This window comes from Triturus cristatus, chromosome 2_1, assembly GCF_964204655.1.
Source record: "Triturus cristatus chromosome 2_1, aTriCri1.1, whole genome shotgun sequence".
Classification (NCBI taxonomy): Eukaryota; Metazoa; Chordata; class Amphibia; order Caudata; family Salamandridae; genus Triturus; species Triturus cristatus.
Window position 1 is genome coordinate 681,857,603 of NC_140581.1, and position 25,860 is coordinate 681,883,462.

The 25,860-nt window shown below is 45.1% G+C and overlaps 1 protein-coding gene across 2 annotated transcripts in view; it reads left to right on the forward strand.

Moving 5' to 3' along the window:
• The window catches only part of DCP2 (decapping mRNA 2), a 330,233-nt gene that overhangs the window by 89,687 nt on the left and 214,686 nt on the right, over window positions 1-25,860 (forward strand). For both annotated transcript variants that reach the window (XM_085632614.1, XM_085632615.1), the window contains exon 5: window positions 12,100-12,252. In XM_085632614.1, the coding sequence (XP_085488740.1) occupies window positions 12,100-12,252 (153 nt within the window). The remainder of the gene's footprint in view (window positions 1-12,099; window positions 12,253-25,860) is intronic.

Consider the following 25,860-nt stretch of genomic DNA (forward strand, 5'->3'; position numbering starts at 1 on the left):
CCACTGGCACACCATCACGTCGGATAGGTGGGTTTTGCAGATAGTCCGAAGGGGCTACTCCCTCCCCTACGAGACTACCCCCTCCCCACCCCCCCAGCCATGCAACCTCAGTACCATCGCATGTCGAAGGATCATCTGGCCCTTCTCCAACTGGAAGTTATGGCTCTCTTAGCCAAGGGAGCCATCAAACAAGTTCCTGACCTAGAAGTAGGTTGTGGTTACTACTCCTCCTACTACTTTCTGGTGCCCAAGAAGGACAAAGGCCTGCGTCCTATCTTGGCTCTCAGGAACGTCAACCGCTTCCTCCGGAAGGAGAAGTTCAAAATGTTGACGCTAGCTCAGGTCCTGTCTGCCCTCGACCCTCGAGACTGGATGGTAGCGTTGGACTTGCAGGACGTCTATTTTCACATCCCCATCCTGCCAGCCCACAGGCGTTGCCTGCGGTTCACAGTAGGCCGCGAGCATTTTCAGTTTACCGTGCTCCCCTTCGGCTTTACAGCGCCCCTCAGGTGTTCACGAAAGTAATGGCGGTGGTCGCAGCTCATCTGTGCAGATCAGGGGTTCCAGTCTTCCCCCCTATCTCGACGACTGGCTGTTGCAGGTGGGTTCGCCCCAGGCTGTCGTCTCCCACCTCCAGACTACTGCCGACCTCCTGCATTCGCTGGGGTTCTCCATCAACGTGCCGAAGTCACACCTGACTCCCTCTCAGAAGCTCCTCCTCATCGGAGCGGTTCTGGACACTACGCAGTTTTGGATCTATCCTCCCGAACAGCGAGTTCGGGATATTCGGGTTATGATTCCGATCTTTCAGCCTCTATCCCGGGTTTCGGTCAGGATGACCCTCAGGCTACTGGGCCTGATGGCCTCCTGCATCCTGCTGGTGGACCATGCCAGATGGCATATGTGGGCTCTGCAGTGGGACCTGAAGTTCCAGTGGGCACAACATCAGGGGAACCTGTCCAATTGTGTCCAGATCTCGGAGGGCACTCCCCACCAATTGCAGTGGTGGCTAACAAACCAGGATTCGATCGGTGGCAGATCCCTATTCCTTCCCCAACCAGAGTTCACAGTGGTGACCAATGCCTTACTTCTAGTATGGGGAGGCCACATGGGGGAGGCGGAGATCAGGGGCCTCTGGTCTCCAGCGGAGTCCTTGCTCCACATCAACCTTCTGGAGCTTCGGGCGATCTGTCTTGAACTCAAAGCATTCCTTCCCTCTGTCCGTGGAAGAGTAGTGCAGGTGTTCACGGACAACACTACCGCCATGTGGTACTGCAACAAACTTGGCGGGGTGGGGTCGTGGACTCTATGCAAAACCAAAAGGGGATGATGGACGGAGTGTTGAACATTGCAAGCACTCCCCTCCAGTCAACTGATCTGGGTTTAATCCATCATCATTCTTTAGCTCACTCCGCCACCCCAGTTCAGACATATGCAAATCAGTCTGACCCTGTGCCTCATGGGAACAGTCCAGCCCGAACTGCCAAGCCATGTCTTCCCTGGATCGGAAACAAGCATCCTGGGACCTCCGAGTTCTGCTCTGGGCACTCTCAAGGGTTACCCCTTGGCCTTTTCAGCCTTTCTTAGGCTTCCTGAACAGTCTTCTCTTTTCAAGTCCCCTGTTGTAAATCGCTTCCTTAAGGGCATTACTCCTCTTTTTCCTCCTGTTCCCTTCGTAATGCCCCAGTGGGACTTGAACTTGGTTCTTGCGTATCTTAAGTGTGCTCCCTCTGAGCCGCTACATAACTGTCCTCTCAGGCTTCGGACTTTAAAAACTGCATTTCTGGTGGTCATCACCTCTGCGTGCAGGGTGAGTGAGCTCCAAGCTCTTTCTTCTAAACCTCCTTTTCTGACTGTTCATCCGGGCAAGGTTGTCCTTCAATCTCGTCCTTCCTTCCTTCCTTCCCAAAGTGGTTACTTCTTTCCACATTGGACAGACCATCACTTTGCCCACCTTCTTTCCACCTCCGCCTCCTTCCAAAGAGGAAGAGAGGGTCCACCGTCTGGATCCAAAACATGCATTTTTATTTTATTTGGATCGCACAAAGCAATTCCAGTTGGATGACCAGCTCTTTGTTGGCTAAGTGGGCTCCAAAAAAGGTCAGCCGTGCACTAACGGACCATTTCTAGATCGGTTGTTTTGTGCATCAAAGCTTGCTATTCCTTGGCAAAGAAGGAGCCTCCAGTGGGGTTACGCGCCCATTCCACTAGTTCGACAGCAGCCACCACTGCTTTGGGACATGGAGTTCCCCTTACTGACATCTGTCAGGCACCTACGTGGGAATTGCTGCACACGTTCACAAAACATTACTGCCTGGCCAGCCAAGTCCGGAGAGATGGCTTCTTTGACCGTTCTGTTCTCCAGGACTTTCGGTGTGAGCTTTGTTCACAGACCCACCTACGGGGTTGGTATTGCTTGGGTATCTATTCTTAGTTAAGGAATCTATAACTAATTGTCTCTTTCAGATGAATAAGTTACTTACCTTCGGTAATGATACATCTGTAAGAGACCTAGATTAGTTAAAGATTCCTTACCGCCACACCCATCTTCCCCGTTCGAAGAACTGATTTCTTGAGTTAAGGACTTTCTTTCAGGGCCCTAGTTCTGTGCACTAGTGGTCAGTGTCTTGCATGGGTCTGCGCTTCTGGCATGGAAAGTCGTGTACAGAACTGACGTCCGCGCACGAGGGCGGCGTCTAAGTAGCTGCCGCGACGTCATCCCGGCGACCACAACGCCGACGATGAACGTGGAGCCGAACGACGTCACCTTTCGACACGCAGGGGACTGCTGACGAAAAAACTTTCCGGATCCAGTCTAACGCCTGGGGGTAATTCTAAGGTAAGGAATCTATAACTTATCTATGTCTCTTACAGATAGATCGTTCCTGAAACCTGCAGATCTAATAACTTGTTTGTTTATACCGGAACCGCTGTCAGTAGTGCAGTCAGAACTTGCACTTCATTAGAATGCTCACTCTGATGATAAAGGCGTTGCATTAATGAACCATAAATACAAGTTCGAACAGCAGGTACTACTTGATGAATTTTACACAGGGAAATATCCCTGTTCCAAGAGCTAGTTTCTTAAGGTCCTGCACTTTAAATCGTGTGCATACCTTATACGGAGTTTGTTTCTTGTGGAATATTTGCTGAGTCTGTGGCATCTCAATTTTATGGATGTTTGTGCAGATCTTGTCTTGCTAGTGAGCCTCTTCCATTGATACAAAGTCCAGATGAGCGACTTTGTTCTTGACAGACAAAATATTTGTGTTTGTATTAGATATGGACAAATCGGTTTTTAGGGACGATCTTTCATTGTTAATGCCCCATAGAATCTGAGAGAGGGTCTTCATGACCACACTTCGGTAATCGATTGGCCTCTGATGCATGCCATCTTGGATTTTGCATTGCTCTGCATTGAAGTTGAGTATCTAGTTTGTAATATAGCTGCAAGGCTTGAGGGACACTGTTTTTTGCTCTTGGAAGGTTTTGTGATTATTAAGCTTTTCTGTGTCACAATATTTTACGTTCCACACTGAATTTGGGAATTGAATGGCCAATGGATTAGTTCCAAATACCCTGTGACAGTTTGCTGAGCAGAGGCCCAAGAATCAGGAATCATGTTTTACAACTTTTTAGTTCTGCATTACAGTGATCTGCTGCCCCTTTAGAAGTCATTCCTACTAAATCAATCGGGTGAGATTTCTGTCAGCATAGAGGGTTGGTAGGCTTCTAGTATGGAAACAGTGACCTCTGTATCAATATCTTAGAACTACCGAGCTATGTACTTCTGTTGATTAGGCCCGCACTATTGGACGTGGCAGCACCTCACTTTATGGCTCACTTGGAACAGGCACTTTACTTATTCACACTTGGGCTGTGATAAACATAGGGCACCTCCTTCCCAGCTCCCATATATGGCCTGCCCTCCTCAAACACTCAGGGTGCAGGTACTCTTGCTGTCATTAATCCACAGCAATCTCGTGTACAGAATCCTTTGTACATTCCCTAAGCTTACAGCGTAGGGGTACACTTCCATCTCTACTGGGGTAAGGCATATGGTGAATTTGAACTCTGAGGGTTTGGAGTAGGCTCAGTGTGTTGCTCCATTGTGTCAGAGTTCCTCTTATCTACTTATCTAAGTGCCACATGTGCTGCATCATTTATAGCCATTCGTTCGGGCACCGGGGGAGAGTTGCTTGTTCTCGACACTAAGCTCCATTCATGTTGCTGAGGTTTTGTAACTGCTCAAGCCCTGCTATTACCACTTTGTCTTATAGTCTACACAGAAGTAGCCCACTCTATTGTAGCAAAGCCTTGGTAAGTCACTCCCTGCACTCTACCTGTCTGCCTCCCGCAAACCTATTTAATTGGCAGCCGGGAAACATTAAATCTAAGCTAAACAGCCAGAGCATTGGGCAAAGACCGACGTGACAGAGACTCTTTCGATTGTAAGGTCAATCTTCTTGAAATTAGGGGGGAAAAAAAGTAGAGTAAGTATTGTAGACCTAAATTACAGGTTCGCAGTTTGATGTGGATCTATCCTATTAAAGGTATTTTGTCCTGCTGAGGTTTATTTATTACCCATTGGCAGGGCTCAAAAAGTCATAAAAATGTTGCTAAACCTGCAGATCTAGTAACTTTAATAAGCTACTCGACCTAACTAATGTACTTGACCCATGATCTGGTCTCGAATTGTGTGATCCAGGGCAAATATTTGTCTTATGAAGCCGCCTTTTTCTTTATTATCACATGAGAGAGCACCTTCAAATATGTAAGTTCACTATTTTTGTGTTACAAAAAAACTCTTTATTTACTAGACTAAATGTCTGCTCCATGTATAACAAGAATCGAGTCCATATATACGGTGTACATGATCTCTGGTTTGCCTTTTAGTTCACCAACAGCATTGTCATCTGGGCAGGAGCAGTAATAATTCCCAGTTCATGTTTAAAAACTCACTTTTCATAAGTATATTACCAAAGCATGATGTGGTAGTGCACTGCCATTTACAGATAGCATATTTTCCATTGCAATGGCCACAAAACCTTCTCACTAACATGCAGTTTTAGTGATAATAGCGCATAAACTATGTTTGGAAATTGGGCTTCAGCAAAAATATTTAAAATTTGCACATCACCAACTAATGTGTTCTAATTTGTTTTGATCCTATAAAAATGTTTTTCACCACAGAATTACGAATATGGGTCTTCATAACTAGTGAACAGTTCACGTAGCTATTTCAGTGTTGTGTTAGAAAAAGGTCTGACATCTTATAACCTTTGCACAGTTCAATTGTCACACAATTCATTTTACAAAATCCTCTAACTTATGTCACAGAAAGAAAAATAAATGTTGAAAGACAAACTGACTATTGACCTCTATCTCTGAAAGCCAGCAAATGTGACAAGGGAAGATTTAGAGGCATTTTTATTGCTCTTTCACTTTGTGAGCAATGAAGATGCCTTTAAATCTTGTTATCTTGTCACATTTGCTCTGCTTCCAGAGACAGAGGTCAAAAGTTAGTCTTCCTAAAATTAATTTTTTGTTCTGTGAATGAAGGTAGAGGATTTTCAACTCCCCAGAAAGGGCAAGTAGTCCCTAAAGATAGCTCATCCTCAATAACTCTTGCTCAACAATGTGAGTGGATTTTTTGAGCCCTGATTGGTCACTTCGGCCATTGTATCTGTCCTACTGAATATCTCGATAATCACTCTCCCATTACAATTACTGCAATCCTACTGAGGAGAATCGATACCCTGGCTTGAAAAAGTGAGAGAAGATCACAAATAAAAAGGATCTTCTGCATTACTCAGCTTGATCCCTTGGTTTCCGAGGTACTGTTTTTCCATCACCTGGATTTCTCCTCTAGTAAACTAAATGTCCAATTGGCTGCTAGCAAGTCATCCTATGAAGCCAGAATGGGCAAATGGCAAGGATGCTGTTTCAGGACATAGGGAAAAGATATCCATATGAGTACGTGTTCAGCTGACAATGTAATGTCCTTTGCATGTCATCTTCCTCATGGGCAATGCAGACCTCGAGAGACCCGCCTGGGGCATTTACTCTTTCCAGGTAAGGCATCCAGCTGCCTCCTAAGACTTTAATCTGGTACTCGTGAAGCTGATGGACCATGCTTTTAAGCTGATGCCATCTTGCAGACTAGGACTACTCTCATAGAAAACCCCATTCGTAGCCAGCATAGGTGCATAAGTGAACTTTAAGCCTATAACGCTTCATGCTATTTCCAATATTTCACTGGGACAAGGTAGTGATTTGTACTTCCCAATTCTGCATTATGTGAATACTGTAGGTGTCTACCTAAAAAAAGTTCTTGTGCGGATGGCCTTTTTCTTTAACCCCCATACCAAGGAGAGCCTCTATAAGTAACTTGGATATGAAGTCCACATAACATCTTTATTTGGATTGCATAAAGTCTGCTGTTCAGACTAACTTTTTATGATCTTTAGAGGTCAGCATTGCCTGCCCTGCCTATGGAGCCAAGACTCCAGCTTAAGTTGGCATTGCCTGTTCGAGATATTTATTCAGGGTAGCGACGTAGGTTGCCTTATGTATCTGCTTACACTATGCTCTAAAGGCTTTCCCACTACAACACTAGATGTAGCAAGGGGATTCTGTGGAACGTTTTTGTCTAGGCCTTAGCTGTTTGATGCTGCTTTCTTTTTATTTTTTCCTTTCTTACTTCCCTCTGCTAAAAGGATCTGATGTGGACACGGATATATAGATATATAATATATAGTATCATGCCATGTATAGCATATGGCACAAGCATGCCAAAATCTGAATTTGTAATGCTGTGGAATTAGTCTCCAGATCCACAAACTGAGGATAGGAAAGGGTCTTTGGATTAAGAGTAATGGAGCCACCATAATTCTAACTTTATCCTTTATTAATCTTGTTATTGGAGACACTTATTGGACTTTTAATTCTTTCTCTTCAGTGCTTCCACTTCTTTCCCCTTCTTTCAAAGGTGGTATGCTAATCAAGAAAACTTCTCCTTATGGATAGCCCATACCATGTACAGTAAATTTACATCACACAGAAGTAAACCAGAAGTCTAGAGTTGTGTTGATCTCAAATACTTCAGAGCTACTTGGAGAACAAATACTATACGAAACCATAGGCCAGTTGTGTTTATCCTTTCAGTGTTCTACCATGCTCATTGCGCAGCAGTGGAACTATTCTTATTTGGGTAATGTGCTATTTACAGTATATGCTGTTACCAGTGCATACTGGTATTATACACAGTGTAAGGTGATTGTAAATATGGAAATTTGACACCATTAAGGCAACTGAAAGCTGGGGTTTAAACTAGGGTCAATCAGTTAAGCCCCAACAAGTTACCTGAGAAACACTATTATTGCATAGAGACAGCTTCCTTATCTTAGAACATTCCCCATGTGACAGACTGGATCTGGAAGTTTTCAGGCCTCTTAACTGTGCATGTGGCGTCATTCGGCTCAGAGGCATCGATGTCGGAATGATGTGCGTGATACCTATTTGGCGCCACCCTGGCTCGCTGATGTCCGTTCTTTCCTTTCTGCGCCAGTTAGAGCTGACTGTGAAGAGCTACCCTCAGTCCTTTTTTGACTGGCTTTTTCTTGACTTTTGTTTCACCTTCTCTCCTGGTGTGGCAGGATGTCCCCCCAAAAAACAGCTGGTTTCAATCCATGTGGTGCTTGTCACAGGGATATGTCTTTGACAGACCCACATTTTGTTGGTCTGTGGTGCTTGGAGAAGGATCACAACTCCTAGATGTGCAAGGACTACTGTGTAATGTACCCGAAGGCGATGAGGATGCACTCCCTCAGGCTCCTTGCTGCCTGACGTTGGACAGCCCCGTAGTTTTCTAGATCCGGATTGTGTGGAAGATCTCGAGATTGTTCGTTGAGCCACATTTGTTAATCGCCATATTCAAGGTCGTTGAGAAGTCCCACTGTAAAAAGAAATCTAAGAAGTCGAAGAGGTCTTTAACTATGCTGCACTCTTCAAAGTCATCTGACGAGGCATGGAAGTGTTGGCACTCCAGGCCTCACTGTTAGCAGAGCCTGAGTCTGGGTCCACTCTGTACTTCCCTGACTTTGCCGTAGCGACACCAGCCCAGCTAAAATAATTTTGAGGCCATGCACAATTTGGAGCGCTTTCGGGCCACATGGGCTCGGGAGGGGACCCCACTGGATCCTCATCTACGGGTTCGCTCATTGCGCCAGTCGGCCCCATGGACCTGGTTTTGGAGCCAAAGGGGAGCAGCCGCCTGCGAGATCGAGAACTATCATCGGCGCCCGCTCCAGTGCTGACGTCACCAACACTCCATGGTGGCATCTTCCCCATCATCATTGACGACTCTAGCGCAGCACCGTCCGGGACCATGCCGTCCAGATCAGAGCCAGTGCCTTTTGCCTTTGAGGGGCCCGGAGAGGGAGATGAATGGGAGAGGTCTGAGGACCCTTATGGATGCCAGCATTGCCTAGATGATACTGAGGACAACTGGTATGAGGAACTGGCAGAGGCCAGTGGGTTAGACACCTCACTGGATTGGTCCCTCCTCCTACCGTGGCTATGGAGGAGGAAGCCTCATTCGCTATGGTGGTGCGTAGGGTGGCTGAGGTTTTGAACCTTATATATATATATTGACGACTATCTTGACAGAGGTGCCTCAGCCAGGATTCACTGCTTCTGAACCCTTAATCCCTTTAATAAAGCCCTTATGATGTCCTTCTCGGGCCTGGTCCAAAAATGTGACTATTGCTTGCCAGCATCTCCCCAATGCTAGGATGCCAGTTTCCTTACTAGCACGTCACTCCGAAGAGCTTGGTGGTTCGAACCTCCACCTCTAGGGTCATCTCTGGCGCGTTCCCTACCACTCCACTGGATAGGGAATCCAAGAGGCTGGATACTTTTGTCAAGAGGATGTTCTCTGCGGCCAGCCTTGAACTGAGGTGGCTGAACACTGCATTCCTTTTGGGCTGATATTCCCATACGATCTGGGATTCGGTTGCACAAGTGCTGCCAATGGTCTCCATAGAGTATGGCTTGGTCCTCCTCCAAGCTACTGCTGATGAGAGAGATGCAGAAATGGTCACCATATGATGTTGACTGGACACAACTGACTTGCTGGGTAGAGTGATATAATAGTCGGTGGCTCTTCAGCGCCATGCCTGGCTGAGAACCACTGGCTTTTCAGGGGATGTCCAAGCCTTGCTTATGAGCATGCCCTTAGATGTCTTTCTTCCCTTGGTTGAGAAGGCAGACTCCGTGCTGGAGCGCTTTAACGACAGCAGAGTTGCCAGGTCTTTGCACCCCCGCCCCAGCAGCCTCAAGCCTCCAAACCCTCAGTAACATCAGACTGTTGGGTTTGACAGATCGTCCAAAGGGGCTACTCCATTCCCTTTGTGACTAACCCATCACCATGCCACCCACTTACGACTGGCTGATGGAGGAACACTCTTCTTGCTCCACCAGACAGCACTGGCTCTCTTGTCCAAGGAGGCCATCAAGAGGGTGCCGGCATCAAAGGTAGGCCATGGTTGTTATTCCCACTACTTTCAGGTGCCCAAAAGGGACGAAGGCCTTTATCCAAGGCCTATGACTTCTCAAACTCTTCCTGAAAAAAGAGAATCTCAAAATGCTCATGCTCGTCCAAGTCTGTCTGCCCTGTACCCAGGAGTCTGAATGGTAGCACTGGACTATTTCCACATCGCTGTTCTGTCTGCCCAGAGATTCTTGAAGTGCTCTGTTTGTCGTGCTCCCCATCGGCCTTACCAGTGCTCTGTGGGTGTTCACCAAGGTGATGGTTGCGGCTGCAACTCGTCTGCTGAGGTCAGGGGTTCCACTCTTTCCCTAGCGCGAAGATTTGCTGTTGAAGGCGGACCTGCCACAGGAAGTCGTCTCCTACCTGCAGACTATGGCGAACCTTCTGCACTCGCTGGGGTTCACTATCTATGTTCCGAAGTCACACTGGATACCCTCTCAGATGCTTCTTTTCATCTGAGCTGTTCTCAGATGATATTCAGACTATGTTACTGGTGTTTCAGTCTCTAACTTGGATTTCTGTGAAAATGACCCTAAGGTTGTTGGGCCTCATGTCTTCATGCATTGTGCTTGTAACCCATACCCATTGGCATATGCAGACTCTGTAGTGGGACCTGAAGTCCCAGTGGGCACAGCATCAGATAAATCTCTCCAACATGGTCCAGATCTCGGAGGAAACTACAAAAGAACTGCAGTAATGGCCGACAAGCTGCTATTGGGTCAGTGGCAGACCCTGTCCCTTCCCCAACCAGAACTGACTGTAGTGACAGATGGGTCCCACCTTGGATGGGGCAGCCAACTGGAGAGGTGGAGATCAACATGAGTCCGGGCTCCACATCAACCTAATGGATATTCCAGCCATCCGTTTGCCATGAAAGCCTTTTTTTCTTCGATCAAGGGAAGGCTGGTGCAGATGTTCACAGACAGCACCACTGCCATATGGTACTGCACAGACAGTATGGTTGTGAACCTTTTGCCAAGAGGCTCTGCGTCTCTCAACTTGACTGCCACAGCTGAAAACGCGCAATGTCAGCAATTAGGCACTTTAGAGTTTCCAATGCAGCTCTCGCTCGCAAATGCTTTTCTTCTCGAGTGGCGCTCTGGCCCCCTTCACACCTTTCCACAAGTACCACTGCTGCCCAGATTTCTTAATAAAATTCAGGAACGATTGGGTCAAGTTATTTCTGTGGCTCCTGATTAGGCAAGGAGAGTCTGGTATTCTGAGCTGTTGAGCATGACCTTCGGTCCCCCAATCAGGCTGCCTCTTCGAGAGGATCTTCTGTCGCAGAAACAGGGTAGGGTCCTGTACCGAATCCTGCCCACAATTCACCTCCATGTGTGGATATTGGGCAGCAAACGTTGACGGCTTTTGACCTTCCTCCCAAAGTCTGTGATGTTAAATTCCGACAGCCAGGTGTCCCGCCACCAAATCGGTATACGCCAGACTGCTGGGATAAATTTGTAGCATGGAGTGCTTTTAGGAACATCGATCCTCTCTCTGCAACTCTTTCTCAGGTTCTTCTGTTTGCTCTAACTTTGGTCTAGAAGGGATTCTGTTTGGGCATGGTTAAAGTTTATTACCCATTTCAGCTTTTTTGCGGTTGCCGGAACAACCATCTTTGTTTAAGTCACCTGTTGCGACTAGGTTCCTGAAAGGTTTGCATCATATGTTTCTATTTAGCTGCAGATTCCTTATCGGCCCTCCCATCCTCACCGGTCTGCGAGCTGATAACAGGGTAAGGGCCACCCTTCTAAGGGCCTTTGAATTTCACACCAGTTGTTAGTCTTCATTGTGGGACGAAAATAACTGATGTCAGTGCGTTGGGGTGGCTCCTATATAGGTACCGTGGACGTAATTTCTGGCATGGCCAACACGGATCACAAAAGTGCCACCTACCGCTGCACAGGGCTACTGCTCAAAAACATCTGGATCCAGTCTGATGCCTGGGGAATATTCTAAATCTGTGGCTAGATGTTCTCTACTAGATAAGGTGTTAACGAAGGTAAGTAACTTATTCTTCAGTACAAAGTGGTATCTGTTGTCTCCACTAAACAGGCATAGTTTCCCAGCCCATTCTGCTGGGGTGGATAACTGTGGAAATATTTTTTTAAATGGGACACAGGGGGCATGGTGTTCTTTCATTCTGTGTTGTACTTGGGTGATTCCTTTCAAGTGAAATGCCATGGATAGTTAACTTATGGTTTATCCTTAGAATGTGTTGATAGGATGGGTGTATGCTTTAAGTCATGACATATGCTGTTACTCTTGTTTTTTTTTTTTCCCCCGCTTTTTATTTTCTGCCTAGTGCTCTGAGCCAAAATAGTGTTTTTCCTCGAAAATCAATAAAGTAACACATTAGGACCCGTGACTTATTTGGTTGTGGCCCTAATTAACATTTGCATGCATTGACAGTTTTTTTTTTATTCTGGCTTCACAATGTCTTAACTGTTTTATATTTCTTGTATAAGAGCACTTTATAGGTTGATAAATCAGTTAATTCAGTACATTGACGATTTTAACAAGTAACTTCTTTCTTTGGCTTCTAGGTGTTTGAAGAAACTGGCTTTGATATCAAAGATCGTATGTGTGACACGGACTACATTGAACTAAAAATTAATGATCAGTTAGCACGGTTGTACATCATTCCAGGAGTTCCAAAGAATACGAAATTTAACCCAAAAACAAGACGTGAAATCCGGGTAATGGGTTTCTTTACTAATCTAGCTATTTAAATGGAAAATGTGTTTAATAGAACGCTCTACTCATAGGAGCAACGAATGGATTGTTCAGTAAAGGTCGAGAAAGATTTACAGCAGAAAAGGGACAAATTGTAGATTAATACCAATGCACGGGCTTCAGTGAATAGTATAACATGTAGAAATTAGGATGGCTGCAGGGCTGCAAAAGTTATTCATGTGTTAGCTCAAAACTGCATAGTTTCAGTGTTTAAACGTTTGGAATTCTCTTTTTTCGTTATTTTAAAATGGCTGTGATAAAAGATTAACTTTTGAAGTACATTCAATTCTGCAAAAGCCCTCATAGTGTGGTGGATGTATGCAAGATTTTGTTACTGAGTATGTGGATCTGTTTATTGAATAGGGCAGTGTTCGATATGGGCTACAGATGAAAATAGTTTTGAAGCTTGAAGACACTTACTCATTCCTAGTATGTTCATACTGGGTGATTACATTTAGATGCAAAATACGAAATGGCATGGTGCATTATGGGAGCTGCCTTCCTTATTCGGTGCACTCTTTCACCATGTATGTATTTTTAATTTTTCCCGTGTGTTTTCAACATAGAGCAGCTGGGCACTGCAACCTTGACTTTGTGGATTTAGTTTACCCGATGTCATCTGGGAAACCGAGCAGCACCAATAAGAATATTATCTTTACGAAAGATATAAGTGCCTGTAGGAGGAAAACACCTTGCCTCTCCATAACGTTTAATGTATTGAGATATGAAAGAAGTATTTAAAATGGTAAATTTGGCACACAATAATTTTAACTACCATAGGATTGTTACGAAAGTCAACAAGAGGGTCGTCCCTGAGGAGCCTTTTAGCCCTGGATACAAACGCAAGATTAAGCCTGCAAAGTGCCCCAGAAATCACTTAATCAATTGGCCTAAATAACCAAATATGTAAGGAAGAGGGCAGGAACAACATTTAATTTCTGGCCTACACGTGTGACCAGTAGACAGTGATAACAATCTGCAACTAGGGATGTAGATCCGGATGCGACCCCCCCCCCACAAAACAAGGCTGATGTAGACTTGCGATAGCGATCCTTTCCTATCATCCTCCAGTTCCGCTGGACACAATTGGATGCTGCACAGCAGGGGCCTCCATGAGATCCCTGACATGCTACACCGCTTCATGGTAGGACCAACGCCCAGTATGACCACTTAAGTACTCACACAGTTGTGCCTTATGAGGTTGCACCACGCATCAGGCATCCCCATAAAGGCCACCATAGCTCAGATTTCTACCCTGTGTCATGTGTGAGGAAGTCCCCTGACAGAGCTCTGCTCTGACGTATAGGTAAACCTTAAATTTATTACTTTCTTGATCTCCCCTGGATTTTAACCAGCTCGATCTTCAGCACATAACTACTGTGAGTTGTTTTTAGTGAAATTGTTAAAATCTCTGGGCCAGCGAGGTCCGTTTACTGGACAGTCAAGTGTCATCAACTGTCACCATGACTGACAGGGAGACAAAATCTCTTTTCAAATCTTGTGGTCTTAAAATGATTTACATTGATTTACACAGGTTTTTTTAAATAATGTATTGTTAAACGCCTCATTTGCATCACACCACACCTGAAGGAGCTCTACTGGCCCCCCATTCACAAATGAGCATAATTCAAACTCCCCATCCACTCTTTCAAGGCACTACATAACGCCCAACATACCTCAACAATCGCATCTGCTTTCACAAACCTTGCAGACACCTCTGCTTATCCGGACTCCTATTTGCACACATTCCATGCATATGGAAAACAAGATCCTACAATGCTCCTAAAGTGTAGAACAACCTTCCGCTACACATAAGAGCCTCCTCATTGCTTCTTGAATTCTGCAGGAAGCTGAAGACCTGACTTTTTGAGTATCCGCACTAGGCCCGAGGTGTGCCCAAAGTCACACCTGCACAGCCCCAGGATACGGTCTGGATGATAGTACGCTCTACAAATCTACATAACATATTGTTTTGATGTCATGTTGATACTCATGCTGTACATTGTTCTTTTATGAGTATTTTAAGCATGTAGGTAGAAGCCAACTCTTGCCTAATCTTCTGAAGCTGGGATGGTTCTCAGTGATCTTATTTTGGGGCTAAGGAATTCCATAGTTTAGCTGCTTGAATAGAAAAAGATGTTCCAGCCAGGGTTTTCTCTTGTTAACTGGGATTTTAAGATTGGTTACAAATGTAGAGCCTAGGTTTCTTTGTTGGTTGTATTTTATGATTTTCTTCCTGTTGGAAATCAGTCCTTTACCATGTATTGCTTTGTGGGTGATACAAAGCAGCTTAAATGAGGATGTTCTGGCAACTGGTAACCAGTGGAATGCTCTTAAGGTGGGGAGATATGAGTATGTGGCGGTACATATAACAGTAGTATGGAAACAGAGTTCTGAATTCTCTGTAATATTCTCATGAAGGTGAATCGTTATATAGGCCATTAGTGTAAGCTAGTTTTAATAGGACAAAAGTGATTGTTGTTGGACTTGGTGGGGGAATCCTATGTGCAGAAGACGCATAGCAGTGTTTTCAAAGTAAATAAGCGTAATCTCGATCTCTTACTGACTTAGGCGTTCATGGACAGCTTGAAGTTCATGAAAACTTCAAGATTTCTTACTTCCTTGAATATTTTTGGAGGTGGTCCAAGATTATCAGGCCAGGATTAAGTCCTTAGTTTCCTAGTTGCCATAGGTGAGGATTTTAGTTTTGGAGGCATTTAAGTTGAGGTAGGTCAATGTCATCCACTGGTCAACAACCCGGTGGCAGCTGAAGATTTTGCATTTTTTAATGTGCTTCCGGTGTTTAAATGTAAGAACTATATGAGTCGTTTGCGTAGTTATATAGTAAGCGAACTCAAAAACATCTATCAGTGGTAATGATTTCCTGTAGCTGTTGGAGAGGAGAGTGGTGAGATGACCGTCTATTATGCCTTTTAAAGTCTTCATGAAAAATGTTTGTTGTTAAGGAGTTGTTGATCAGTGTTCTGACTAGATAGACAGCTGAGGTTGTTAGCAGAATGTTTTGAAGATTTGTGGGGACAAATGCGAGAGGGGGAACCTGCTGGATTTGACAAGATCCAGAAAGTCAGCTGGCGAAAGGTCTTTAAAGAAGTGCAGAGACTGTTTCAATCTTCCAGTGGAGAGGTTTGTTGAAAAGGTTTAGTGTTGTTTTAACGGTGCTTTTGGGTTTGCAAAATTCTGTTAGTATTTTATCAAATCCTTTATTGATGCATTTAGCATTCTTGATTCTACTTGAGTAGTATGCTTTTTTTAATAGTTGACGTGTACAATCTGTTGTGTCTGTGTCCTTTGTCTTGAGAGTTTTTAGTTTTAAGCCAGGTGTGTTGAAGCTTTTTCTTTTTTTTTCTCTTTCAAACTTTTTTATATTTTTAATTGCTTTCTTAAATCTACATTAATCCAAGGAGCCTATTTTGTTTTGTTATGTTTCACTATTTGTGTGTGGTAATAACCTATCAATGGGGCCAATGATAAGATTTTTTTTAACTGAGTTTATTGTGTCCAGATTTCTGTTGGAGGAAAGCTGGGATTCTATGTCCTACAAAATCAGTTTGTTCCAAGGTTGATGTGTAGTTGAGGGTAAACTGAGTTTGGCTGAGTGGTTTGTGCTGTCTAGTGTTGAAAGGCAACCAGGTAGTGGTCTGGCCATGTGACTGGGATGACACTTTAGGAGGTAACTAGGTCTGGGTTGCCAAAAATGGCGTATAAGCTGCATCCTGCAATGTGCGGGAGTCTGGAAAAGAACTGTTGTAAGTTGAGCGTGTCTAGGCCAGTGAGGATCGTTCTGGAGTGGTGCATATTGCCATACCATATGTTCAGGTCATCAAAGGTGCATAGGTTTTCATTTTTTGCACGTAGGTTTGAAACTGAATCTAGAAAGGTACCTAGAATATTCAAATGCTAGGTGGTGGTCTGTAAAGAACGAGAACGTTGGAGGAAAAGGTTGTTGTATGGTTGCATCTGAGAAGGAGGGTCTCACAACCTTGTAAGGAAAAATCTTCAGCTTTGGTAGGAGTTATTTCCTTAAATGTGACTACTAATCATCTTCTCTTTTATCTATGCTATTTTATGTAACCGTTTGATTGCCTTGTAGAATAGCTTCAGGCTGTATTGGGACCATGTCTCCCCCAAGCCATGGTGGTTTAGTTATGAAAAGTAAGTCAGGTTGTCCATCCATAGATTGAATATGTGGTACTTGTTTTTGGACATAGCATGGGACTTTATTTGTAACCTGTTTAAGGAAGGTGTTTTGGATGTGGTGGTATATTTTTTTTTGTGCTTAGGCAGAGTGAGATTGGTCCTTGGAGAATGAAGATGGTGTGTTGCTGAATGCTTTTGCTGTAGCATGACATAAGGTAATTGGTTTTTGGTCGTGGTTATGCTCGCCAAACAGACTTACTGTGTCAAGGTGTGTGGGTTGTGGCTAGCTAAAGTTGTGGCAGTGAGCTCTGTAGTTGTCTTAGAATTGTAGCGTTGTGTGATAGACAACTGGAAGCGAAGTTTTGAAGATTGGGGTGGTGTGCCTTTCTTTTGCATAAGTTGAGGGTGGAAGGGATATGGGTGAGAGGTGGTTGTGGAACATGAGGGCCTGGTTTTATGTGATGGTCCTAGACAGTTGAGTCAGTTGTATATTTCTAGATTGAGTGGTTGGTGTCTCTGTTGTATGGAAACTGAGTTAGAGATGGTTGAGAATGTGTGTTGTTTGTGTTGGCATTAGTTGCCTAGTGGGTGTGAAGTGGTATTTTGTAATGGCTGGCAGTTTGGGAGTGTTTGAGTTGTTTTGCAGGGATCGGTTGTGCGGGTGGTTGGGTTTTTGTTTAATATGGTGTGATATTGGTGTATCACCTTGAGATGTCTTGTTGGAATGTGAAGGATTTTGGTGTTGTGGAGCTTGAAATATAGGGGATAGGATTGGGTATTATTTTATTTAAATTTATTTATTCATCGACTTAACAACACATTACTCATACAAACATCAGTTCAGCAAGACAGCACGTGGCATGATATATGAGAGAGATAATTGGCAAGATTAGTCTGTCGGTACACATACATCACAATAGCATTACAGAAGAGTAATACAGATACAAAAAAGCTTTCCAGAATGTCATGGTACCACAATACATTTATGACCACCATATATTTAAGCAGGGCAAGTAATTTACAATGTCAAGTGGTAACCAATAGTGCGATAACAGTGCAAAAAGAAGATGGTCATTAATCTGGATGTAACTACAATAAATAGGAATGCATAGGGTTCCAAAAATACCAGAGGGTTGCAGGCATATGTCCCGGACCAGTCCTCACATAGTGACATATCCGTTAATCAAACATGAAATTTCGGAGCACATATGCCACCCCACATCATGGCCACTCTATGCTTACTCAAAGGTAAAGCAGTGGCCGTGAATTTGTAGGATTATGTGTTAAAGGAGAGTATAAGGAAAGTTGAAAAATGGATATATAAGGCTTAGGTGGTTTCATTTGTGGATGAGTGTGGGGAGGAGGTAAGTTTAAGAGAAGTGTTGAATGAGTGTGTCCTGGGCTTTGGGTGGCACAAAGAGATAGGCCGTGTAGTGGAAGGGTGTGAAAGAGGGTTGGTGTTGGCAATATTTTGAGTTGGCAGAGGTTAGTCGAAGAGTTTAGTGTGAAAAGGGAGAAACTGTGTGAGATCGAACAGAGTATGGATATGTACTGTATGGGTGTACAGGCATTGTGGGTATAGTCGTTTTGAATTGGTGCTTAGGCCAAACTTGTGATTTGTGTGGAAGTGAAGGGCTCCTGGTGTGGCTGGAGGGGTACAGGGCTATGTAGGAGATTTTTGATGAGCTGCATATTGTTTGGTTGGTGATGATTGGTATGAGTTTACTGGGATTGGTAGGTGTGTGTTGAGAGAATTTGTGCATTTTGATTGTTTTGAATGTTCTCTGGTTCTTTTCTTTCGTGGAGAAACGGGCAGGATGTCTGGACTGTGCACCTTATTTACACCCAAACGTACTCTTTTTGCCTACAAAACCATACTTTGAGAACAGTCCACGCTGTACCCTACTTTTGAAAAAGGGGATTCACTCTTTCCAAATCTTTTGCCTGCAAAATGTGTCTAAGAATACAGCAAAGATCTTCAAACAAGGAACTGTCAAATAATCTACAAAGACACACTTTGCTTGTCAGAAAGGTCAGCACATACTGTCTTTTCTTCACCTGTGAAACCTCTCACATGCATTGAAGGTCTTGTAACTCAATTATAACATGTAGAAAGATGCCTATCATATCAGCCTCCCTCTCACTCAAGGCAGAGATGTCTATCTAAATGTAAAATAACAGTAAAACCATTCATGATCCTAGCATCTGGTTTTCATTTGAAACTTCTAAATGCTCATTTTCAAATGCAGCTTATCAAGAAAAAAACAATACTTGGAAACCAGCCCAATACCAGAAGGTTCAACTCTGCTGATCAGACCAAATTGAAAACCCTTGATGCGCTACCGGTGACACCAGAAAAAGGGGAGGCTGGCTCTCTATATCGTGTCATAAAACGATGTACACTATGCAGAGTCCAGTGGATCCCTTAATAGTATACAGTGGCAAAAGTGGATAATACTAATGCTCTTTTTCTGGTAGTGTGGGCGAGCAGTTAGGCTTATCAGATGGTAGGGCTAAGCATTTGTTGTACTCACAGAAGCAATAAATGAGAAACACACTCAAGAATAAATCTGAGACCAATTTGTAAAAATAACAGCGATTTTTATTTCATTTTTCAGACCCAGGACTTTGTTCTAAGGTAAGTACTTTTTAAGTTATGATTTTTAAAAGTTCACCTAATAAATTACTGTTGTGCCCAATAGAAGTCAATGGGAGAAAAGAAGAAAAAGCATATAAAAATCACACCATGGGTTCTCGAGGTTCACCTTCTGGATTTAGGTAAGTAGCCGGGCCAGGTCCAGTGCTTCAGTGGTGGAAGATCGGGAGCAGGGTGCTAAGGTAGTTGGTAGCTGGCGCACTACGAAGAAGGGGGCCACCTGAAAACACGCTTCACAGAGGGACTTAAAGTTAAGTCTGGTGGGGTCTTACTCAAGGGAGCAGGTCGCAAAGGCCTCAGGACCATGCAAACATAGCTGGTTCATCGTTACCCAGGCCCGGCAATGGATGCAGAGCAGATAGGGCAGCCAGGCATTGTGCGTCGAGATGGTCCTCGCGGTCAGGGGCAGGCAGGTTGCAGGGATGGTTCCGGGACAGTTGGGCCACTTACGGAGCGGTCTCGGGGGTCTCGAAGTCCCTCGACGGGTGTCTGCGTCCTGGGTAGTTGGAGTCCAGATTGGACTCTTTCTTCTCGGTCTTTGGTGTAGGGCGTCCAGCACCCTGGGTATTGACACGACTATGGTAGACCATGGTGTCTTTTCACTTAATAGGGAGGACAGTCTGACCCTCCGAAGTTGATGCACCTCTTCTGGCTTGGGTGCTTCGCCTCAGTCGCCTGCGAGCAGCAGATCGGTAAACTGGACTTTGTGGTTTGGTGGCTGCAGGGGAGTAGCTCCTCTACTCCAAGGGAGGTTCTCGACAATTGGTCTAAGGCTGGAGGTGCTCTGGGATTCTTTGAGGCCACACAGTTGCAGGACGAGACAGCACACCACTATTGTTAAGACCTGAAAGCAGCCGGCAGGGTTTGGTGCCAATTTTCTGCAGCAGTTCTTCAGCTCTCAGGTCAGCAGCTCTTCTTTGTCCGTTGCTCTTCTTAGGTCAGTCTATTCTAATTTCAGGGTCCGAGGCCAACAAAATGCTAAATTTAGGGGCGTTAAAGGAGGGGGGATGGGTAGTAGCCAAAAGGCTACCCACGTTTAGGGTGTCAACAACCGCCAAGTGACCACTTCCTGTGGGAAGGGCCTCTACCCGGGCAATAATAGGTTGATTTCCTACCATCACAAGAAAGAGGAATTGTAAAAGCAGTGTCCGCATTGCCTGCCCCACCTTAGGGGTGGTGCTGGCTGAATGTGGACACACCTCCTAACCTAACTAAATTTCCCACCTGTCATCCCACCAAAAGAGGAGTAGGAAAGGAGGGTTTTCATCCTCCACTCTCTGGAGATGCCGAGGTTGCATTTCAAAGGCTGCATCGCCTTTGAAGCTTCCCGCCCTGGCAGGCCTTCCTGGCCTGGAGGAGGTGTGAAGCACCTCTGCCCAGAGCAGGCTTTCTTCCTGGCCTCTGAGAGTGCCGACTCTCATCCCATGAGGTCTGAAACATGTCTGGTGGTGGCAAGCTGGCTAAGATTAGTCATAGACCACACCAGTGCATCATAGGTTTTCAAGGGACCCTTGAAAAGGGTCTCCTGTGTACATTTATTAACAAATCCAACACTGGTATCAGTGAGGATACATTAAGACGAGATGTTTAGTACCAAACATCTTAGGGTACTCCATCATGGAGCTAGGAAACTTGTAGTCACCACATAGGATATATCCCACATGCACCAAGTGTAGGAAACCACTACAGCAATGCCAAACAATACCCATCCGTAATGACACCCACCGTTTTCCCACAAAGTGGTCCTTCACACCTTAGCAAGCACACAGTGCGCCTCAAGGATCTTGAAAAAGCTCTTTAGAATTTGTTGATCTGTTTCTAAATCTGTTTCAGAAAAACTTGGCATTCTCTTATAGGATATGAAAACCCTGTATGTAAACCTGTACGTAAACCCATTAGCACCTCTTTAAACACTCCCAAAAAGTGATAAATTCTTACCTTCTATGCCCCCCGTGTACATGGGCTGATGCATTACATATGAACCGTACCTCAAAGTAACACAGAGCTTCCTGCTTTGCACTATCGCCTGGGGTCATTTAAGTGCGGCTACTTGAGTATTCATAAATGAATCACACGTACTCTCCATCCATTCACAGCAAACACCAGAAGAGCTCCCTTAATACATATTATAGAAAATACCAGAAGCCTGGGATCGTCCAACCCCACCAGCAGTGGCACATGTACTTCTAATCTAATTCCGAAAACAGTCTCTTTGACACATACCTCTGCAACCATGCTTGCCTCTTTTGGGTGTCTTTCATACAACTGCCACTCTGCCTCAAATCATCACCAGGAAATTACAAACTTGATCATCGATAAGTCTTGACCTACGTTCTCTTCCAGGGGATCCTCATCAATAGTCATAAGCACTGAATATTCCCGCCCATGTGCGGGGACCCCGGAAATAATAAAATTATATATGTAAAAAACATACATATATACAGCTCTGTATATGTATAAACATATATCATTTTTTCCAAGCAAATGCAGCTCCCATAAAAGGCTAGGCAATGTAAATATACACATCCAATAACACATATATATATATATTCACTGAAAAAACCATAGGTTTCAGACATGTTATAGTTAGCGGAAATTTTACTGATAAAAAACCAATGAAATTCCCCCGTTATAGTTAGTGCAGGCAACTATAACTCACGCGACCGCAATCCTCTGCTGATGCTAATACTGTATTTAGACACTTATGTGCCCATGTCTTCTTCCATAAATTTTTAGCTATACATATATTACAAATATTTTTTTTTCATAAAGACACATATGTCATCAGCAGAAGATTGCGGTCGCGTGAGTTATAGTTGCCTGCACTAACTATAACGGGGGAGGGAATTTCATTGGTTTTTTATCAGTAAAATTTCCGCTAACTATAACATGTCTGAAACCTATGGTTTTTTCAGTGAATTTGCAAGGTTTTTTAAATGCTAATTCCTAACTATAACGTGTGTGAAACCTAAGGTTTTTTCAGTGAATTTGTACGTTTTTTTAAATGCTAAGTTACTTTATGCCATTCGTGGCGTGCACGCCCACTTAACGCAGTTCGTTCCGTGCGCGCACGGTGCGCTTCGCGCACCGCGCGCCCACTTTACGCAGTTAGTGCCGTACACGCAAGGTGGGCACGCAGTGCGCTACGCGCACCGCGTGCCCACGTTACGCACCGTGCGCACATGGAGGACATATTATGGGCTTCCTTGTGATAGGTAATCTGTTAAATTTAATTTGTAAGTGATGACAATAATATGCCATGCACAGAGAGTGTTTTTTTTTTTTTATTAAAATTTTTAGCGTAAGCGCACCGTACGCGTACAGTAAGCGTAATCGGCGAAATTTTCAAAAAATAAAAATTTACCGTTTTTGGCCTTGGGGGATCTTTGAGGACTCAACTAACATGGCTATGTGCATGGGCGCTGTCTAAACAGCCCCTTTATATGTTTTTTGCCTTTGTTTACAGCCCCCCCCTCAGAGTGCGAGAGAGAAAATGGCGGCCGCCGCTTCCTGGTTTCGACCGATTCGAATGTTTACTTAGATGTAACAGCCAATCAGAATCGCGCTCGCGCACGCCACCGTACGCGTACGGTAAGCTTACGGTAAGCGTACCGTAAGCTGGCTCAGATATATATATTGATTTAAAGGCTATTTTCTCAGAATCTACTGAACAGATTTACACCAAACCTACAAAAGGCACTTCCTTGACCTGAGGACTACCTCTCTGCCAAATTTCTAGTAATTCTGTTCAGCCGTTCGGGCTGTAGCCCTGTCTAAAGGTCCTATGGAAAAATGCATGGGAAAAACGCGTTTTGGGACCCCCCTTTTATCTCAGCCCCCGCTTGACGAATCCCTCCGAGACTTTCAGGGTAGGAGCGGAGCGTAGCGCCCCACCTATTTTGAGAAATTCGCGAGGATTCGTCGACCGGCGCCAAAGTTATTCAAAATAGAATGTTGCGGATTTCCTATGGAAACAGGGTCCTAACTATAACTACCTACTGGCGACCGCCAGTAGGTAATGTATATATAAAGGTATAAGAATACACCTAAATCTTTTTTTTTTTTAATGAGGTAAACACTCATGAGAAAGCAAAAAATAAAGAGAACAAACTGTGGAAAAACACAGATGCACAACACATTGCCAGCCTGCAGGCTGCATTGCAATATAATACCATAGAGACTAAAAAGCCCTGTACAGGTAAAAACTGGCACCGTGCCTTTAAGGCAGCCCTGACTTCCATATCCCATCATGCCTCAGGGGTGACAGTTAGGCCATTTGTTCTTTCCGGCTCCTTCAGTCAGGACCCTGGAATTCAGCTCTCTTCATTTTTGACTCTTTAGTCAAGAATTATTACAACTTTAAGATTTTTTGGACTTCTTCTTATAACATCTGAGAGGAAGTTAGTATCCTGTGTTTTTCTGACTGATTTTTTTGTTGCTATTTTGTCAGAAAAATGCCTTCTTTATTTGTTCCATGTCCATCTTGTGGAAAAAAGAAGGCTGCTTCAGACACACATGAGGTGTGTATTATCTGTCTGCCGGACTCTCACTCTCCAGCAACATGCCAACATTGTGAAGACCTTTCCAAAAGGACTTTAAAGGAGAGAGAGAGGATTAGGCTGTACGGCCTAGCAGAACGGTCGACGTCGAAGCAGTTGGTCCCTGTTTGCTCCCCATCGACGTCGGGCTCGGCGTCGAAGACTCCAGCGGCGGGATCGTCGCTGAGAGGTGAGGAGTCAAGGGGAAGTCATGCTGCAAAGAGAAAATCGTCGTCGACTTTAGATTCAGCGTCGAAGCGGATGCGTTCGAAGTCGACTGCGTCTAAAGGCTCGGCGTCGAGGACTCGGCGCCACAGTTCAACGTCGATAAAGCATCTGTCGACGTCAAGAGAAGATCGATCGACGTCTGCACAGAGATATCGTTCGTCGTCGAAGGAAAGACATCGGTCGAGGTCGGCGAGACATCAGTCGACGTCGCAAGAAGTACGTAGGCGATCTCCACCACAGTCGACGTCGAGACCAAGATCGCCGTCAAGATCAAGATCGCCGTCGAGGAAACATCGTTCGTCGGCGAAGAGGCTTTCGTCGTCGTCGGAGCATTCGACGTCGAGACAGAAGTCTCCGTCAAGAACGACGTCGAGGCAGACGCCTCCGTCAAGGCCGACGTCTAGGCAGGAGCCTCCGTCGGAGTCGACGTCGAGGCAAGCGCCTCCGTCAAGACCGACGTCGAGGCAGAGGCCTCCGTCGGAGTCGACGTCGAGGCAGGTGCCTCCGTCCTCACAGGTCTCCAAGGCTTTGGAGAGTTACATAAAGCCTCCGTCGAAGATAATCTCGACGTCGAGACAAGAAGCTCTGAGCCTCGAGGATTCGAGTCAAAGATCTCCGGTGATAGGCCTATCACCGTCGAGGCAGACCTCTGCTGAGGGTACGCAGGAGGTGTCACATGTTCGCCTCACGATTCGACCAGTCTCAAGGCGAAAATCTCCTCATAGACTGATATATACAACTCCTGAGTCACCGCGTCTCATATCTATCTCGCCTTCAGGATCAGAGGGCTCAGGTTCAAGATCCGAATCACCAGAGCTTGTGCATCAATCTCCAGTACCTGCAAGAGAAAGTTCGCAGGAGGAGGACAATGCGGTACCTCAAAGTCCCGTAAGGGAAATGCCTCAGGACTCTGCTATGCCCAACGCAATAAAGGCATCGCTAACCAGATTAAGGGGCATGGAATTCCCAGTGACACCGATCAGACCAAGATCTCGGGGAAGAGAATCCCGAGGTCCCTCTCGAGTACCAAGAAGGCGATCCAGGTCTTCCTCCCGCAGAAGAGAGTCGACCAGATCAGAGAAAAGGCGCCGTAGAACCCCTTCTACCTCCCCTTCTTCCAGATCATCCAAAAGGGATTATTCACCGACACTCTCGGAGACGCCACCCTCTCGGGTATCTCCGGTAGATGATATTTCTACGTTTCAGGAAGTGTTGTGTAGAGGAGCTACAAAATTAAATATCCCTATGCCGGTTCAGGAGACCACTTCATCCATAATCTTTGAAACTCTTCATGAACGCACAGTGTCACGCCCGTTATTGCCATTAGTCCCTGGTTTGTTGCAACCAGTAATGGATATTTTTCTCACACCAGCAACCACCAAAACGGCGCCGGCGAGAATTCTAAAAAAGTACCGTCCAGCTCCGGAGGATCCTCTATTCCTAAAATCAGATCCTCCACCGGACTCTCATCACCGCCGCTGCCAGGAAGACACATGCAGTAGCTGGGTCTTCAACGGTGCCACCAGATAAGGACAGTAAGACACAAGACTCCTGGGGGAGAAAAGTTTGCGGCTCAGCATCCTCAAGCTTAAAGGTGGCCAGTGCCTCGGCGCTTCTGGGGCGCTATGATAGGTCATTATGGGACTCTCTTCAGAGGTTCATTGACAAAGTTCCATCAGAGGACAGACGGGACTTTGAAGAAATTTTGCATGAGGGAAGTCTGGTTTCTAACCAGATCATAAGTGCAGCGGCGGACGGGGCAACACTGGCAGCGCATGAATATGCACACTGAGTCACAGCCAGAAGATCATCCTGGCTTAGATTGACGGCCTTGAAACCGGAAGCGCAGGCAAGAATATTAAATCTGCATTTCTCCGGTAGTTCTCTTTTTGGGTCCCATGCAGACGAAGAAATGGCCCGTATGAAGGCAGAGCTGGAGACCATGAAAGCTGTCGGGCTTGAAAAGAGAAAAGAGTTTCGACGCCGCAAGG